The sequence below is a fragment of the Drosophila gunungcola genome, assembly GCF_025200985.1.
Source record: "Drosophila gunungcola strain Sukarami chromosome 2R unlocalized genomic scaffold, Dgunungcola_SK_2 000004F, whole genome shotgun sequence".
Lineage (NCBI taxonomy): Eukaryota > Metazoa > Arthropoda > Insecta > Diptera > Drosophilidae > Drosophila > Drosophila gunungcola.
This window is the reverse complement of record NW_026453167.1, coordinates 464,248-484,406: the sequence shown is the minus strand read 5'-3', so window position 1 is coordinate 484,406 and position 20,159 is coordinate 464,248. Positions and strand designations below refer to the sequence as shown.

The 20,159-nt window shown below is 36.5% G+C and overlaps 4 protein-coding genes across 4 annotated transcripts in view; 1 reads left to right on the top strand and 3 right to left on the bottom strand.

The window, feature by feature from the left end:
- Window positions 1-20,159, top strand: part of LOC128253650 (potassium voltage-gated channel subfamily H member 8) — a 65,511-nt gene that overhangs the window by 4,856 nt on the left and 40,496 nt on the right. The window lies entirely within an intron of this gene.
- Window positions 562-3,751, bottom strand: LOC128253652 (uncharacterized). Its single transcript, XM_052982243.1, has one exon. It carries the CDS (start codon window positions 3,695-3,697, stop codon window positions 764-766), a length of 2,934 nt encoding a protein of 977 aa, XP_052838203.1. The 5' UTR covers window positions 3,698-3,751; the 3' UTR covers window positions 562-763.
- Window positions 4,107-6,359, bottom strand: LOC128253654 (uncharacterized). The gene has a single exon (XM_052982245.1). The coding sequence runs from the start codon at window positions 5,873-5,875 to the stop codon at window positions 4,193-4,195; it is 1,683 nt and encodes a 560-aa protein (XP_052838205.1). The 5' UTR covers window positions 5,876-6,359; the 3' UTR covers window positions 4,107-4,192.
- On the bottom strand, window positions 12,594-16,014 carry LOC128253653 (phenoloxidase 2). Its single transcript, XM_052982244.1, has 6 exons — window positions 15,605-16,014; window positions 15,406-15,541; window positions 14,537-15,031; window positions 13,773-14,406; window positions 13,046-13,298; window positions 12,594-12,979 (listed from the first exon to the last, which is right to left on the bottom strand). The coding sequence occupies exons 1-6, from the start codon at window positions 15,958-15,960 to the stop codon at window positions 12,781-12,783; spliced, it is 2,073 nt and encodes a 690-aa protein (XP_052838204.1). The 5' UTR covers window positions 15,961-16,014; the 3' UTR covers window positions 12,594-12,780.

Here is a 20,159-nt window from a genome sequence, read left to right as displayed (position 1 = left end):
TCAGCAGTTGTTCGCATTGGAATAAATTTTGCGGAAAAGGATGCATGCGGAACAGTTTTATCCGACAAATGTTAATTTTAATAAACTTTATGCGCCATGAGTGGGAGCTTTAAAAGTCGCGTTAAAGTCAACTTAATGAACTGCTTACAAATGGCATGACACCAAGTAATCGGCAGTAACTTGTAGCTTAAATTGCTGGCTGAGATTTTTACTAGCTAATATTTTTGATCTTGTGGAAATATGGGAACATTTAAATTGGCAAAGCGCCAACATAATTTGTTGTCTGTATGTCTGAAAAAATAAATTTCGTAGATCTTAAATTCCCAAAGGCATTTAATTACTTTTTAATATAGATACTTCTTTATTTTATTTGTTTATCAATTCTTAATTTAGGTATTTTTGATTCCAATCGGGTGAATTAGAAAAAAGCGAATCTTTTAAAGCAATGCAATGAAAAATTATTGATTTTTTGATAGATAATCAATGGCAAAAACTTTACACGTGGCGCCCGAGCAGAGACATCTTCATCCCTGTTTTTCTAAGATTCAAATTGACCGAAAACTATTTAAAAATACCAAATTAGTGTTTTGATAAATAATACATTGATTTCATTCTCTAAAAATTTTGCTAAAATCTAACCATTAAATTCACAAGAAACATGTTTACCATTTGAATTGAAATTTATAGCCAATTAGGTATGGCATATGACGATCAGACCCCAGGAAATCAAAGTTTAAATCATTAATAGCCTGGCAAATAATGGTCATGTATTTAACTTTCTAATTTGTTCGGATTGTTGCAGCTGACATTTTTTCAATCGTCTCTGTTCCAGGATTTGCTGACATAAATTCAGTGTTTGAGAGCATCTGGCCAGAACCTCACGGGCACAGGCTCTTTTTTGCTCCTGGACATTGAGCTCTTGAGCCGGCCGACATTTCAGCAACTTCTGGGTGTAATAGGTCTTTAGTTCCAATCGCTGGCGTTCTTTTTGCATTCGCTGCATATAGGGCCGCAGTTCGGATTGCCTTCTCCTAACCAAATTGCACAAGGAGCAGGAAATCTTAATGGGCTTCGAAGGCGTTTTCTCGACTTCCATAGTTTCCACAACCCTGCGTTTTTTAGTTTTCTTAATTTTTTTGGGCTCCTTGGGCTCTTTCTTTTTAACTACAGTCTCAATGAAAACGCTGTCCAGCTCGTTGGTCTTAAACCAATCCGGATATGATTGAAAACAACTTATTTCCGAGGCATAAGACTTCATAAATTTAGATATCAGATCGGCAATGACCAGGGGTTTCGATTCGAGACTCAAACGAACTTCAGTTTCGGAGAGAGAAAGAGAGATTTTTGATTGATAGCTCACAACTCCCTGCTTGTTAGCAAAAATGTCATGTGTAGGCTTTAAAGCAATTTCGTTATTACTAAACGTATCATGTTCATGTTCTTGCCTTGCCATTTCGTGGTGCCTTCTTTTGTTTAAATAAAAATGTTTGTGTTTTGGGTCATGTTGGTTATTGGGATTTACGTAAGCGGTATGTTGGGTAACATTGAGTGGCCATTTATGGTGTTCGCCTCTAGGTATTATACTCATTCCGATTTCCTGATTTTCAAAATTAATCGGCTGCCCTCTGTAGATTGACAAGTCCGAATTCAAATCTTTAAACGTCTGACTTCCGGATCCGATTGTCGGATTGCTCGCAGACATTCTTTTCATGATTTCCTCAATGTAAACATTTCTCTTTGGCGTTTGCAGTGTACTTAAAGAGCTAGACCTTTTCGTTGAAATAAATACTTGTCTTTGCACCTCATCATTTGATTCTTCATTTGGTATTTTAAACAGTGGCGATTGGCTTCCACCGGACTTCGAACTCTTTAATAATGTGTGCGAACTGAAATGGCAAGTCTTAGATACCTTGTTCCTCCTCTGTGAAATTTTTAAATTTGTTTTATATATTTCGCCGTTGGTCTTTCCAGGAAGCAGAGCTAACGATGAGGAATCCTTTGCATCTTTTTCAACATTTAAATTTACGACATCCTTTAGATCTTGATTTTTGTGTTTTTTATGGGCTTTAACTTTTTTTGCCTTTGAAGTATTTAATTTTTGAACCTTCGGAAGATTTTGTGATTGGATTTGATATTTTCTTGCCATTGATCTTTTTATTTTTTGGGCCTTCTGCGACTTTTGCGAAGTCAAAGATTTGCTGTCCGCATCCACAATTGGTAATTGATAATCAATGCCGTATAAACCAGTATCTTCTTCGCTACTGTCACTGTGTTTTTCAATTCGTTTTGGACGCGGTTGGTTAAGTCTTATAGATCGCTTTGAGCTAGCTATACTTTCCAGACTTGGATGCTCGGCAATAAACCTCCTAACTGCCCAAATGGTATTATATTTACCTGTCCAAGTTAAGGATGATTTTCTTGACTTTGAATGGAGTTCTAATTTTCCTGCTATTTTCGGTTGTAATTTTCTTGAGTTCGAGGGTATTTTATATGTTTCCGCTAATATCTTGGAGGTTTTTCTTGACTTGGAAGGTTGTTTATATATGTGTGCTAATTTTGATGTCATGTTTCTTGATGGTTTATTGGTTTGTTTAAGAATGTCTGCCAAATTCCTGATTATTTTTCTTGAAGTCGAAGATAGTTTGTGTTTATCTGCCAAGGTCTTTGGTGTTTTTTTTGACTTCCAAGGAGACTTATTCCTGGGTGTTATTATTGAATTCAAAGGTGGTTTATTTTTGACATCCTCGTTCGCGTCAGTTTTTATTGACTTTGATGGTAATTTATATATGTCTTCCAATTTTGTAGTGGTCTTTTCTGAACTTTTAGTGAGTATATGTTTTTCCGACAATTTTTTATCGTTTTTTCTTGAATTTACATGGACATCATATTTTTCTGCCAATTTGGTATCGTTTTTTCTTAAATTTTTATGGAGTTCATATTTTGCTGCTAATTTTGTGGGTGCTTTTTTTGAACTCCATGGCAGTTTGTTTTCATCCAAATTTGTGAATGATTTTGATTTTCTTGACTTCACATTGGTTTTGTATTTATCTATTTCATCAATATACTTTTGTCTTGATTTTCTTTTCTTAAAATGTGACACCTTGGTATTATCAATTATTTCTTTCTGATTTGGAACTTGTAACAGAGGTCTTCGGCTGGTGAGTTTTTTTAAATGTTGCAGCTTCTTGGACATTTCCTCTTTTAGGTATGGATCAAAGGATTGTTTTAGCAATTGACCCACTTGCTGTTCCTCTCGCTTCCAATTAATCCATTGTTCGGGTGTGGAAAATTTACTCATATCGAAAGGCCTCTGAATTTTGGAGCGCTTCTGAGGGGTTTTCTTTATAGAAGCCGTGCTTTTGGCATTGCGAAAACAGGACACCAATTCCCGGTAGATGTGCTCATCCGCATCCAATCCTGGGGTCAGCTGGCTCTCGTTAAAGGGGAGCTTGAGGTCGACTGGAAGTGGGGCACCTATCCTTTTATTTGGAGCCACCATCCTAGCGTTCTGTTCGATGCGCCTGCGAATGGTCGTCAGTCGCTCCTGACAGCCGCTGGCATAGTAGCTCCATGCTGCCCGAAAGACCGAATCCTTGTTGGCCGGCCAGTCCAAATTGCGCAACAAAGGAGACAATTCCTGAATCTTATCCCGCAAACAATTTTGATTCAGCACATGGCTCTTCTTTAAAATGTTCATTGTTAGGCTGATACAATGTATTTAAGTACTTGCAATTTTTTATGTGTGGCTTGTTTTTTTGTAAGATTTTTAAACAACTAATGAAATAATTTGGCATACTTCTCTGACAATTTGTTTGGTTTGATTGGGCGGCCATTTCTTTTTTTGATTGGTTTCTTTTAAGAACTACTATATGTTCGGTTGTAGAAATTATATGGTTATTCGATATTATTACTGCTACTGTTTTCATGACCGCAGCTGTATTCAATATATCCATATATGTAATCGAACTAAATTTCAAGAGTAAAAAAATAGAATAGTAACAAGTTTCACTCATTTAAACACCAATTTTATTCTCAATATAGTCTATAACCCAATAATAACAAGAAAATAAAATACATATTATTTATAATCTATTTATATTCCTTGTCCAATGATAAAATGTATGTAAATAAAAACCCACACACTATTTTGTGTTCAGTCGTCTTGGAGGTCCTGATCCAACTCAGTTCAGGACTAATTTGGTTCAGGACCGGTACCAACACCACTGCGACAAGCTCTGTTCTCTCTTTTACATCTCAAAAGTCGCAAACGCACATCAACAAGGAGACCACAAATATTCAGAATCGCCAGACATTTCTCCAATTGAAGACGCATCTTGCCAAGATTTGAACTGCAATTTAACTTATTTGCAGGAGGCTTAGAGCCCTTAACACTCTGTTTCGAATCGGAAAAAGTAGTAGAACCTGATTCCTGGTTCCTTTTGTCCATATTAAGGTAATATTGCTGCAGCGCTTCACGATCCCTACGCATTTTCATCTCTATCATAAATGGTTCATCGGGCTGGCTGCTTGGTCGGCAAAAATAACACAATTCACACCTATTTTGGACGACTTTTGTCTGACTGGGCACGGTTTTTTTCGATCTCTTACGTTTTCTCTGCCACATTTCAAAGGGTAAAGAGTGGTATTTAAAGCGTTTCACAGGCAACGTAGCAGCTTTAATAGATTTATGCCCTTTCCTGGCAAGAGGACGTTCTTTTTGAAATAAACTTTTAAGATCTTCTCTCTTTACATTTCTTTTCCTGGGTTTAGAAGGCTTTGGCCAAGGAATTTTGGTCCATGAGCTTCTGAAATCTTCAGGTTTAAGGGAATGCAAGGATAGAAAATGATCCCTGTACGCCTCTAAGTCAATGGGATCAAACTGATACAGTTCTACGGGATTGACAAGTTCCGAGACTAATTTTGGGAGCCAGGATATGGTGGATATGTTGGTCAAAGTGCCTATTCCGTATGATGGCTCACTGATGCGTCTCAGTACCTCTTCTTTTAGCGAAATATCTTCTTCCGATATCAGTGAATAATCATCGTCGTCAGACACAATGTCCTTGAAAATACCTATGCTAGGTGATCTAATATGCTGTATATGCTTTTTAAAAAGGACTGATTTTCCAAAATTTTTAAACTTCAGATTGTTTAAAAATTTATCCGCAGAATCCGCTTGCCCGACCGATTGCCTTTTGTCTTGATATGACTTATTGGTTCTATTTGTAATATTTTCGAATCTCTTTATATTTTTAGTTTGCTTTGGTGGTTTGCTTTTTGTGCTCCCTATTTTAACATTTTTTATATTCTTTTTACGTGTGGTTTGTTTTGGGTTTTTGATTTTAGAACTCCCAATTTTATTTCTTTCTAAACTTGCACAATCTGTGGTTTGCTTTGGGATCTTGTTTTTTTGCCTGGATTTCTTAAGAGTATAATGCTCAAAAAATCGTTTATGCTTTGTAGAATCCTTACTACTAAGTTCCGAACTTTTTGATGCGGTAAGTTCTTGACTTTTGTCGAATTTAGGTGTTTCAAAGTTATTAATTTTCACAGAACGTATTGTACCTTTGGTATAATTTTCTCGAGATTTCTTGGGGGGACCATCTAGCTCAGATCTTCTGAGTCTGGTAGAACCATTTAGAGTTTTAGGACTACATCGGCAAACTCGCTCATAAAGTTTTATCAACTTGGGCAGTTCGGGATCCTCTACTAGTCTTAAGTAGTTTCTAGGCTGCTTCTTTGCTTCCAAATTCTTGACAAAGTTGGTGGAAGGCGGTGGAGGTGGACACCATGAAAGAGGAGGACCTAATTTGGGGGATATATTCCGAAAATCAGCAACTGCCGCAGCGGCAAAAACACGCCTCAGGCTCCTCATGACAGTAGGACAACACTTAGTACACGAAAATAAATGGGTAATGAGGTATGGGAACGCTGAGAATTTGTTACGACTCCGAATTTTAGTACCGCTAGTCAAGGCTTTGATTAAAGCCTCAAAGCTGTTTATTCCTTAGATTTCCTCGTAGGGATTTCGACCTATGTAAATGATTTGATTTCTCGGATGTCTGGATATCGGATGCCGATGGAGCGGTTCATAGCACGGGCAATTGGGAAAGTTTAAGTCCCTCTGCGGCTGAAATTTTAAAGAAGCCATCTGCTGGTTGGAAAGCGTTTGCTGGGGCCATATTGACATCCTCAACATCGGTTGGTTAAGACAGTTTATCCTCCTTCCCCGGCGAATTATTCTGGTGGCCATGAGTGACGCGAAATGCAACCAAATGTATCTTTAAGGAGCGAAATTTTTTACTACGCAAATAACATGAAAAATTAAAAAAAAAAATTTAAATGGTGAAAACATAAGGTTATTTTGGTCCAATGGACATTTAATAAAAAGTTGACTGAGTTGACGTTAGGATTTTGGTCTTAAGTATGTGTGGTTCTTTCTGAAACTGTTCATATATTTCTTCACGGTCTCAAAATTTATTCGAATTGTTATCATTTAAGGTTTGAATATATTAGCAAAGATATAGCGATGCTATATTTGCATTTAATTTGCATATATTTTAAATAATACAAAATAATAAATAATAATTTATTGCCAGTTTAATTACTGAATTTAGCTGACGTAAGAAAATATACTTTTGCTCAGTTCAATTTAAATGTATTTACCATTTTTTTTAAGATTTAAATTCTGGATTTTAAAGTTTTGTTAAATGTAAAATAAGTTTTATCTTAAGGTCGAAGTTTTAGAACGGACATCTTTTTTTTTTTTTTTTTTTTTAATTTTAAGCTTTACTGAACTACAATAGAAAATCAAATTTAAGCTTTGATTTTTAAACTGAAAAAAAAGTCATAAAATTCTCTTTAAAAAAAAATTTTAATTGCAAGCTCACTCAAAGATGCTATTCATTTGAAATTCACATTTATTTTCTAACTTTGGAACAAGCTAATTGCGTTGCGGACAGACTGCTAAAGCTGATATTATTATTATGCATGTCTATATATGGACTGCACTCTAGCAAAATTAAAATATTCACTTTCCTCTTTTTTGTTTAGTGGAAACTTTATAATGCAGGCAGATGCTGGCGACGCTGCGTTCCGTTTTGTTTTCGCATTTTCCATTTCCCATTTCCCAAGAGCGTTTCCCATGTGCGCCGCCCACATTCGCAATGAGAATAAGAATAATTGTTGTCTGTCCCTGCCTTGAATCGCATTTCTATGCACATTGTGGCAGCCACAAAGGCTCAAAATGCCTCAAATGCCTCGGGGAAGCCGCAGTTCTAACCGCGTTTCTTTGCCCAACAGGGAAAAATATCAAGGTGCGAGGAAATGAATATTTTCGTACTTACTTAATTGAAGGGGACAAACTTAATTTGCTGTGAAAACTCGTCTGCGTTTATGGTCCCAAGATAAAAGCGTTACCACTTCCTGGGAAGGTAAAGATTTTTCTGTTTTAATTAAACTTTACGTTATTTCTGGTTTTGAATTTATTTGTGTTAATTTTTTTTATTATTTGAATCCTTAGAGAATTATTAGTCATCTTTGGAAACTTCTGAGGTTGTTTTTCCATTTTTTAAACTCAGCACCTCTCACCTTGTAATTACCCAATGTTTAAATAAAATTTGCCATAAACTTGAGAAATGGTTTTTATGATTGACTTTATGGCAACAGAATGACCAAAAACCCTTGCCAAGTTCAAGTTTCGACACACTTATGATCGTGATCATTAAAGATGTGCAAAGAAAATCTTCATAGCAACAAGAAACTGAAGAAAAAACCAAACCTAAATAAAGAGTTAAGTGGGCACACTGGTGAAAAAAAAATAGTAGATGCCAATTTTTGTACTTAATTTAAACATTCTTCGTTTCGATTTTTATCTATTGCGGCTTTTGGCTATTGTAGATATGAAGAAATTTAAAAAAACATTTTTACCAAGATGTTGTCAAGAATAGCTTCATAGCTGCTTTACTAAAAGTGTTTAAATTAAGATCGTTTTTCTTCCAGTGCCTGGCAGATGAGATCGGCAGTACATATGGCTCTCTGACATCATAGTTAATAGCTTTTAGCAGCACTTTATAGCTAAAGTTGTTATTTGTGTAATTTTTTTTTTTTTTGGCAAAACAAACGAAGCTGCAAGCTGCCTGTTTATTTACTCCCCATGCACGATATGTGTGTTTGTGCATAAAACATAAATTCCCAACGTATCGCATTGGACGCTAAAATAACACAGCTGTCGACTGTGTTCTTCTACCACCTGAATTTTTGGTACGAATACAGCGCAGATAAAAGTGATTTGTTTAAGTCAATGGCAATGGGGCCATAAACAGAGCGGCAGAAATTATAAAATTAACACTGTTTTTAACCTGATGGACTGTCGAAGTCGCTGAAGTGTAAACATTCGATGACGGTTTATTAGCAATTAATTTAAATATTAGCATTGCCGGGCGAAAGGTAAATGTTGGCATGCCAGCGCGTGGCAAATAAACATGCCCCAAAATATATAGCATAATCAATTCAAAGAGTTAAAAAAATAATTAAAACACGCTTTAGATTAAATTTAATTGTTATTAGTAGGCAATAAGCAGCAGAAATCAACATAAAAATGTAATTGTATAAATTTGGAAGGTAAGAAGATTGATAGGTTATTAATTTTATTAGCAGCTCTAATAAAGGCGATAATAAATCAAAATCAAATTTACACTAAACGATTTTGGATTATACATTTAAATTCGTTTAAATGTTTTCTGCCCGCAATTAATTGTGAAATAACTTCCACACTCTGCTGCGGTTTTCCAATTATCTAAATATGGCGGGCAACCTTATGGCATTTCAATTAAATATGAATTTTCTACGGTTAACCTGATTTTCCCTGAAAAGTGCGCAAGTTATATTTCAGCATTTAAATGCATTCAAGTGCTGCCGCTCCTGATTTCTCACTGCCAATTCCGTTGCCAATTCCATCACAAAGTGAAGCTGGCTCAAAGCATAATTGCAAACAATTAGCATGCTCCAGGACTCAGTACTCAGATTCGCATCGGAATCGCAATCGCAAGCGGATTCGATGTAGAATAGGCAATAATGATGATGTTCTATTATTATAGAAGTACTCACTTGACAGCGTTCTGTCTTTCGTAGTGTGGTTGAACTGCGATATTCGCGGAAAGGAAGCAAAGTTCCAAATCAATATCAGATTTCAGGCATGTCAGCCCAGGCAAACATATCCATATGTTTGCCCTACACTGATACAAAAATGGAATAGTATTATTATAATGGTATGAATTTTAAATTTTATTTTAATTATAATATTAAATCCAATGAACATGAAATTGCATAATTTAATATTTAAATTTAAGTTAGCATAGAAAATTTAAGATTTAAAATCGTTTTAATTTGATTTAAATGCATTTTATTTTTGATATATACGGTTTAAATCTAAATTAAATTTTCATATATTAATACCAATTCCAAAAATAGTTAAATAAAAAGGTAAGGATTTTTTTTATATTTTCATATTTAAAATAACTAAAAACTGCAATGGATAAAAATCAAAGCGAAAAATATTTAAATTTATTTTGACTTAATATATTATTCTTTACCAGTGTTCAGACAATGGAGTTTAGAACAATAGGTAACAATTGTTGTGATAATTAACTTTATTGTTATATTTTTATATCTAAAAATAATAAGGGAAAGCTTTCTTTTGTAGTGAATGAGAATATGACATAAACTTGAATGCTATTAGATTTTCTACACTTGTAAGTACATGAAAAAGTTCAAGCTTATTCTGGAGATAATATCCATCCAGTCATTGGTCTCAGTTTTGTGCAGACCAGCCGAATAATTTAATTTATCATATTGGCATAAGAAAAGCATTATAAGGCTCGGTTCCCTTTTCAATGCTAATGTGTACAGGCGACAAAAATAGCACCAAACAATCTGATTTCATGTGCTCGAGGGGAATGCAGTTTGTAGGACTTGTTATACATCTAATCTGTGTACGCCCTTTTTACAGGCTTATATTAAATATTTAACTGAAAAATGGTACTAGTGCCAATAATGAATTGTAAAATATATAATTAATTGTACATTATTATTATTCATCAGTGAAGCACTTAAAACACATTATAGAGTTTTTTATTTTTATAGTTTTTGGTGTAATTAAAAATGATCAGAAATACAATCGATTTCAATATTTATAAAAAATTCTATGCCCTTTACATTTAAAAAAATACGAGAAATAATGAGCCCAAGATTATCTAATTTTAGCCACGCAAAATATAGTTTATATATAGCAGATTTTACTTTCCATGATCAAACACATGCATGTTATAGTAGAAAGTGCATTGGGGCAAGGTCGGTTTACACAATTGATTCTGCCATGTGCCTGGCTGCCTTTCATTCACGTCCAATTGACTTTTTAATGGGCTTCACATTTGATTGAATGGAAATTTCACAGAACCTAAGCAGCCAATTGCGCAGATCGAATGCAGTAAACAATTATTGTTGACTTGGGAGATTATGCATTCGCTTGCCGTAACATTTGCTTCCCTAATCAGCGGCAAACTTTTTTAGAAAACTCATTATTTACAATTATTACGTACGTGTTGGGTGGGAAAAAGTATGATAATATGCCAAGTATACCCAAGCAAATATTTTTACAAACCCTTAAACCATAACGAGGCAACATTACTGGCAATAATAAACGCAAACAGCAAACAACCGAAGTTTACTTAAACAGCATATGGGAAAAACGACCCAAAGCTAAAGCCAAAGTTATGCCTAAGTGGCAGCATTTCTGCTTTTCGCCTTTCCCCCGGAAAAGCCAAAAAAAAAAAAACACAATTTTCCTGCCCTCCAGCTAGCAAAATAAATTAAAGGGACTTGGCAACTTTTCTGCCTTGCCTCGTATTTTGTCTATTTTTTAATTTTCTTCAATTTACCCACATAAATAAATTCAAAAGAAGTGAGTGGGAATGTCCTGTGGCCAGGTCTAATGATTGAAAAAAAAGGAAAAAGAAGTGATAAAAAAGCTGTGGGGCAGTCAAGAAATACTCTTGCTCTGTCGTTTTCCTTTCCTTTCAACTATTATTACCTTTTATAACGTTCAAAAAGTGTATTTGCTTGCCTTGGGGATATGTATTTACTTAAATCCTCTCAAAGCCAAAACGCCTCCACTTTTCGTTAGGGTGCCACAAATTGACCGTTCTGCTGTAATTTAATTTGAATGCTGAGGGAAAGTTTACACCAGTTGCAGAATGCCATAAAATATGCAACTTTGAAAAGAAATAATAAAGACCAGTCCGAGGCAACAAAAGAGATTAAAGTGCGTAGCCGCCCTGTCAACATTAGCCTCAACTTTTTTGTAAAGGCGCATTGAACTCGGCTTAAAGCTGCAGATAATATAAAATGTTGCCATTTTATTTATCTTTCGACATGGAAAAAGTTTTGAGCTTCAAGCGTGTGTTTGATTACATTTATACTTTTGTTTAAGCTACACATGTGTTTTAAAGCATTCTTTTTAATGAGTCATTTGTAGAATGACTTAAGGCATTTCTTTCTTCCAACAAATCAACCCAATTTACGATTCCACATGTTTCTTCACATTGCATGGAAGAAACATAATTTCATCACGTATACGTCAAGTGGCGCGAACTGAGTTGGCCTTCCCCAGCAGTCATAAAAATCTATTAAAAATCAATTTGTTAGCTGCAGCTGTTGTCTTTACCTAATTTGTAGTCCAGAACTTTGTCCCCATTGAATGGATGTCTAATTAAAGTGCTCGAGTCGGTTAATGCCGAAAATTAATAAGCGCAACACGTGCAGCGGTTTTGTTTGGCAGGATGTTTTCCTGTTTTTCCCACTTTTTCTCAATTTTGTGGGGTGGTGGGTGATAAGTCAAGGCCTCCTGGACCTGGGCAATCGCAAAGTTTGCCGAGCAAACCGCTTTGAAGTCTAATAGGATTAGACCGCCCAGCTGTGGGCATGTCTGTCTATGACAAATAAACTCCCTTCTGTGGGTGTGTATCTGTCTATCTTCGGCATAAATAATATTCAATAACGTAAAGCAAATATTTAGAAAGCAAATATTCAGAGACGAGGATTCCTTATATCAGTAAATATTTATCATTTCCATGGCTATCTTTAATGTCAGTGTGTTGGCTAAATTAAGGCCAGCACCAGCGAGTAATCTTGCCTTGGAAAAAGCAATAAATAAAAATCTACTCAAGTTGTCTGGCTCATGACTTAATATAGCTTAGCAGAGTGGATTTACCCGGAAGTTAAACTATACGACATTGAAAAAATAGATTTTATATTTTCCTTTTGTTTATTTGAAGTGGCAATAACTCTTACATTTTTTCTCCTTATTTTTCAGTAGGCTACAAAATACGTAAAATTTCTTAATATATTAATTTAAGTTCGATGAAAAGTTTGAAAAATAAATACAAATTGAATTGTATTTTATTTTTATTATTAAAAGCATATTGATGAGATAAGTTAACATCTATTAAGATGAGATTTGTTTTAAGTTTGTTGATATAATGTATAGAATTTATAATATATTAAGCTTTAAAAATAAAACACAATTCCCCAGGATGTATGCTTGCAATTAGTATATTTATTTTTATAAAATATAAATTAACACGATGAAACACCAAACTGAGACGCACAAATGTATATAGATAAGTAAAAGGATAATGCTGAGTTTCAAGTTCCAAGAGTAATTCCTTTTGAAGTCCGTTTCCTTTGATCTTTGGGGGCATTTCACATGATGTTGTCAATCGATTAGGCCTTGTCAATCACGCGATCGTTGAAGACAATCCTCAAATCGGTTTTGGCCATGTTGCCGAAGGCGCCAACCAATTCCGTGAGATTGGCATTCGGCAGTCGCCTGTCGAAAGGATAGCCCATGGTGCGTCTGTCAGGATACAATTTGTCCTTCAGACCGCAGAACGAGTAAGCCGTGCTGCAGGCATCATTGGGTCTAATGGGCGCCAAGGAGGAGAAGGTCAAAATGTGATGGGCGAACTGATTGAGCTATAACACTCACGTATTATTCTGCTGCACAGAGTCCTGCGAGTAGTCGGAAATCATGACGAACAGGTCGAAGAGCATGCCCTGGGCAGTGCCCTTGGGCAGCAGGAGGTGCTGGGGCCACCCACAGCCGCAGAAGCGGAAGCGGGCCAGCTCGTCGGCGGCCGTGGGCTGATAGTCCGCCCCAACTGGCCGGAACGAGCGCTCGAAGGGAATGGCCACCGAGGACTCCGTCGACTGGCGGCGGATGGTGTTCACGCCCGGCACCACTGGGGATTAATTAAACAGTGTAAATTGGTCATTAGGGAATGTCAAGAGTGCGAAACCAAAATACATGGTAAAAAAAAAACCCCTATTTTGTAATTTTAAATGTTAAGTATAGAGTAGAGAACCAAAATCTCTGCTAGATATTACAAATCACTGATAAAAGAAATTTTTTAATCCTTAGAAGAATTTTAAAATATGTTAAATCCATTTCTTTAAATACTAAAACCCCATTAAAGGCTTGAACTCACTGTTTTGATACATTCGCAAGTGCAATTTGGCATTGCCTTACATAAAAGAAGTTTAACTCATAGAATGTTGGTTTTTTAAATTGATAAAATATAAAGTTTATATAGAAATTTTTGCAAGAGGAAAAGAGTTGACTTTTTAAAAGAGCAAACATTTAAGTTTAACAAAATGAAGCTAGATTATGTTTTGGTTAACTTTAAACTGTTAAATGTAATTAATGAAATACTTACAATCCACCGTAAACTTGTCCATTTCGACGGCCAGCAGTCGCTGGTCCTCCAGCCGCAGTGGCTGATTGCGCTCATCCACTTTCGGGCAGATGAAGATGCGGCAGGTGCCCGTCCGCTTGGCGCCACTATTGGTCACATTGAAGGTGTAGGTGAAGGGGGCATTTTGCAGGTGGGTGAACGAGGCCAAGATGTTGCCATCGGCCGAGGGTCCAAAGTCCAGACCAGCTGCCAAATCGGCACTCGACTTCTGCCAGTAGGTCAACAGAGTGTTGGCCTTGGTGTTGGACTTGCCAATCTTGGCCTCGATATAGTCCACCGACACACCATCGAAGTTCAGCTGGGCGGCACTGTAGGGGGCCAGACGGCTCTTGAACTTGTTGAACACCGAATCGATGAATCCGTGCCACCTGTAGAATATCGGATCCCTCATGGCCGTGGTCACATCGCCCATCACGCCGAACTCCTCCAAGTGCCGTTGGTCGGGATCGTGGGCAAAGGAGATGATGTTGTGGCCCTCGTTGTGCAGATTGCCATAGAAATTCGAGTTGATGGACAGCACGGGCGAGGCTTCAATCATGTTGCCCAGAATATCGATGCCACGAACATCGTCCAAAGGCGTACGATTGCCAGAGGGCTGGAGATCAGAAAAATCAAAATATTTAATAATATTTTAATCGTATTAAATAGACATCAATTCGTTTTAATTTTTTTTTTTAGAGCTGGTCAATTGTAATGAATATATTTTTAAAAGTATCCAAACTCACATCTTCGACATATCCTTGATCGATGGCGGCCAGGACGCGATCCCGCCAGCGCTCCACTTCGGAGAGCTCGATTTTGGCATCCTCGCGGTCCACATCTCTCAACAACTGATTGGAGACTCGGGCCGGATAGGTGCGGTTATTGACGCTGGACAGGATCTTGGGGAAGTAGCCCTCAGGAATCTCAGCGCGCAGATTGTTCAGAGGCTGGACCCTCTTCAGGTTATTGCAGAATCGCTCCACATTGTAGCGGGCCAGGATCTGGTGGTGCATGTAGTAAAAGAGCTCGCCACGACGATCCTTGTTGACCACCTCCATGGGTCCCGTGGTGGGGTAGACCAAGTGCCAGTGCCAGTGGTGGCTGTTCACTCCGATGTCCTCCCGGAAATATGCCAGCCGCTGCTCATCCTCGCGGTCCGAAGCCGTGTAGTTGCGCGGAATGTCCAAGTGGACGCGCGCACCACTGTTATCAATCACTGAGGCCTCCTGACGGGCATCCTGAAATAAAACAGAAATAATAACACTTAGAGGGTTTAAAATACAGGGATATAATTATGTCAATATTAAGAAGATTAAATTTCTTTCAAATAAAATAAAATAAATAAAAATGTGCTTAAGGTTAGAGATAAGTTTCAAAATGTTTATGAATTCTATACTTTATCAATCAAATTTAAAAGAGGTTAATTGACAGGAATTTTTATGACAGCGCGATAAATTTATGGTTTTTTTACTTTGCTTCTTATATTTTTACACCAATTTTTGAGAATTTCTAATCAAATAAAATTGCGTTTTAAATTACAGTTTATTAACAACATTTTCTCTGAGTTTTATACTTTATTAATGACAGCGCTATTTATGAACGATATACTTACCCGAAAGACGGAAGGCTCCACAAAGTTGCTGGGGAAGATCTGGGAAATGTTGGTAATGGGAACTTCATGCGTGTCCGGGCGATGGGCAATGGCCACGGCATAGGCGTACTGGAACAGCACAGGATTCACACGATCCCTAAAATAAGGAACCATTCCCTGATTAGCTACAAAACAAATTAAAAAATAAAGTAATACCCACTTGGTGTAAACGGAGAGGGACACAAATTGCCTGAGATTGGGGGCACCCATAAAAAGCGTGATCAGTTGGCTGGCAATCTCCCGATGGCGATCGTTAAACAGGGAGAACTGGTTCTTGGGACCCAGTTTCTTGGTGAAGTCCAGATTGGGAACGCTGGCCAACTCCTGAATTGGGATCTTTAAGTCCACATCCTTGGAGAACCGATTGCCCACCTCCTCGGTGTCATTGCGATAGCGATCCGTATAGAAACTATCGGGCAATTCCAGCACGGTTCTTCCCGAGTCTCGGGTGGTGAACACCGGTTCCAGTGGACGCTGGAACAGAAGCTCAAGGGCTTTCAAATCCGTATTGGTCATGATTTTTTTTATAAAACTGGTCTTTCAACTCCACTCAACGAAGCCTGTTGGAGAACTGTGATTTTGGCAACGAAACGCTGGCATTTTATAGTCAACTGGCAATCAGAAAAATGTTTAAATAAAATATAAAATACAAAATTTATAACCACAAAACGCATTGGCCCAGCCTTTTTTCTTACAAAAACATATGATGTGGTTTTGCTGATAAGGCTTTGGTTCTGTTTGCTTAAATAAAGTGCAATAAGAACTCTTGCCGCAAAGTGATAAAAAAAACCGCAGTGTCTAAAAATGTAAAACAAACATTTCTACTATTTTGAAATACATTTTTAAAGATAATCTTTTGTTAGTTATTTTTAAAGGGACTTAATAACAAAATGCTATGCGTTATATGGTTCTGTTTTCTAGGGTTTCTCGGTTTCTCTATTAAAAATTTGGAGGAATTCGATTTTAAAATGCTATATATTAAACGAGAAAAAACCACCATGTACCATTTTACATTTTAATTCTAAAATTGATAGTTTCACTTTCCCCCTCTTTTTTTAACATATCAAAGTGATATTTAATTAAAACTTAAAATGGTATTGAATCGTAAAAAAGCTGCTATTCACATTGCATTTTAATTCGTAAATGTATTTGATTTATTAATTAAATGTTTTTTCTTTATATTCATAATTCAAAAAATTATTTGCTTATCAAGCATGATGTAACACTTTCAAATCTTAATATTTACTATTTCCAATAAATAGTTTTAAAGTTTTACCAAAGTTATTATTTCCGGGGGAGGGGTGCTTAAATTGAATTTCTAAGTCTTTGCCAAAAAGTACCAAGGAAACCTTTTTGCGACCACGCGAAATACAACTCCTGAAAGTAAACAGCCTGAAGGGCACCGGAAAAGCTTCTTATTCGCATAGAAAATAACACCGTAAACTTACTCAACAGGCTGCCACGCCCCCCTTTCACCGCCCACCGCCCAGTGTCAGGCCATAAATTTTGTTTATGGAGCAGACTTCTCTTCCTTCGACGTGGCCCATAAATTTGATTTTTGGGGGTGAATAGCACAGCATATATAGTAGCTAAGAACTAAGAGCCAAAGAGCTTTGATGATTAAAATATCTATACTGTAAATCAATTTTTGTCGCTTCTCCGTCTGGTCAGAAAAAGGATGTTGGCCAGAAGGCAAAGCGAATGGCACAACTTTTGGCCATTGTCAATAATAAATGTTTGCTGCCGACTTTGGCGTTGAAATGTGTGCGCATTAATCTGTGAAATTGACAGCAACACCAACAACAACAATAGCGTGATAAACAAGTTTGCATAAAAGTGCGGGAGCGGGGGAAATTGAAAAGATGAATTTTCACAATTTCTGCACTTTGGCCATAACAACATGAAAATGACTTTTTATGCCCGAGATTGTTTGCCCAACTCGTCGTACTACTAAAATACCCTCATTTTATGAGGGTTATGTTACACAATTTTAAATTTTTTCATATTCTTGAATTTTAAAAGGGGGAAGAGGATGTGATCGGTTTTTTATTCCTTTAAAGGAGGCTTTTAAATCTTAAATAGTATTTAAGTTTGAGTCTTTTAAACAAGTAGTAAAATAGCATCATTAAATGAGGGGATGTTATAGAGTTTTACATTTGTGTTTAATCTTTGGAAGATATTGTGATCAATCTATTATTCTATTAAAGAAAACTTCAGAAAGTAAATAGAGCTAACGTTTGACTCAATTAATCAATTTAATGATATTGCTAATATGATATTTAATAATAATACCACCTTAAAGGGTAAACTCAAGTCGACTTTCCCCGTTCAACACTTGACTCCACGCAAATATTTATCCCAGCAATGCCATTTTTCATTGAATATTCAAAGACAGCCTTGGCAAATGTGCTCCAGATTCCTGGCCAAAAGACAAACTTGCCTTAATTAATTATAAAGTGTGGGGACGTGTGTATGTGTGAGTTTTTGGAGGGTCTCAAGATTTAATTTTAAGTTGGCAGCGTGAATCGAATTAAAGCCAAGAAATGGCGGAAAGCAAAAAGAAAAGCTATTCAGTAGGACACGTGAAAAGTTTTCACTCACCGGCAACAAAATGCCAAACCTTTCGGCAAGTCTTAAAAAACACGCAACTTTGTAAAGGGTGCAAAGCACTTTTCCTGCGTGGCATTATGGGTGAAAGCTTTGGCCATAAAAAGGATTGTGGGGCTGTGATAATTACGCGATGGCTTAAATTTTAGATTTCAGCTTAAGCACTCTGCGGCGAGATGGAAAAACACATGCCTCCTCTTAAGCAGCCTAAACTATTCATTAGTTGTGGGCCAACCGCAGGAATTTGCGGCTGTGTTTTATCAAAATTTCGAGGTGGCTTCGCTTTCAATTGTTTGCCCACTTGTGCCGAATACTGATTAAATTTTCATGGCTCTAATCTGTTTGCAACTTATCAGATGCGCTAATGTGGGAGGGTCTTTTGTAAACACAAAAAAGGATAGAAAAGGGTGTCGGAATTAAGTCGATTTGGTTCGTTATATCTAAAATAATTTATTGCATTTACTGTCCCTTTCTTCTTGGAATAATAATACGATGAAGTATATTGTGAACTGTAAATCCGAAAATGTTTTCTTAAGATGACCAAAATATTAATTTGAATAAGCAAAAATAAATTTATTGACTTACTGTTTTAAATGTGAAAAAAATGTTAAACTTTTTAGTTAGTCCTTGGGAACCCGCACTAAGAAGCGTTTATTATAATTTTATTGACATTATTGATGCCTAATTAAGTTAAAAAAGTTAATTTAAAGAAAAAAGCAATATTTATTTATCGAGCTTTGTTTTAACTTCTTAATTAAGTAAGCTACATTATTTTTTTTCCAAATGGCTGTGCAGATGTAAGAAACCCATATTGTGACAGTTTTTCTATGTGATGAGACAGTTTCGTAAATGAAATATGGCCGATTCCAAGTCAGATGACAACAGAAATTCGGCCAATTAACTGCAGACCTTAATTGGTTTGGGACCCCATCAGAAAGGGGTTCTTAGCCAGAATCAATGTTGGCAGCAGCTTCTGTTGGCCATCAAATCAAGTGACAGGCGACTTTACTAAACGCCAACGTAATGGGCCACACATGCATGCAAATCCCTGACATCTAATTAAAATTCATTCCTGAAAGGCAGATGCTGGGAAAGTGAAAGTAAAAGAACAGGAGAGAAAGTAAAAGAGTGTGAATGAATTGTTCCCGCAGGACACCAGAGATAAAATAAGTCATTTAATAAAAGAAGAGGTAGGAACAATGTAATTTACAAAGTCTGTTTTTGTGCTTTTTTTGTTTTTTTTTTGTAAAAATATTTTTTAGGTTGCATTTTATTTGTCAACTCTCATATATAATATATAACAACAGTATTGTTTACAGTCAATAATTCCTAAAACTCTGTCATTATAATTCTAATTGTCATTGTCATATAAATAATCAATGTTAAGTTCTATTATAGGGTATTCTTAGGTCGATTAGTAGTAAGCCCCTGTCGTTTGTTTCACACAGCCTTTTTTGATGACACTTCTTGATGGCGATGTGCTCTTTTCCCTGTGCCAACTGCAACACATGGCCCGTCGGAAGTCCACTCAGTTTTCAGTCACATTTACCGGCATTAGGCAACTGTAACAAATCATCAACTGACGACATTGTCACATTTCTCACTTCATTTCGTTTTTATTCGCTTTTATTTCGCTTTTGGCCCAGACAGGTGTGGGCAGGGCAGGTGGGAGGTGGGCGATGGGCGGGACAGGTTATTAGTTGCCCACCGCCTCGTCATCTGTCAAATGCCAAATTGTGGCAGCTGGTTCAGCTTGTGTCCCACCAAATGCCAGTCAAACAAACTCAAATAAAAACAAACTCAACCAGTTGCCACCACAAGGTTTCCCTGCCTGCACTGGGAGAAATTACCACAACAAATGGAATTATTTTTGACGGTACTTAAACTTCAATAGTTATTTAGAGTTTCGTATATTATTAAATACTTTTAATTATTCTAAATGTAAACCAAATATAATTGGATAATAAAAATCATTTACCTTTCAGAGTAAACTCATTACACTATTGAGAAACTTAACATTATGTTTATTATTTAACATTTTTTAAAAAACTTTAAATTATTTTAAATATAAAAATTTTTTAAAAAACTATTTCGATATTTAGGGAGTG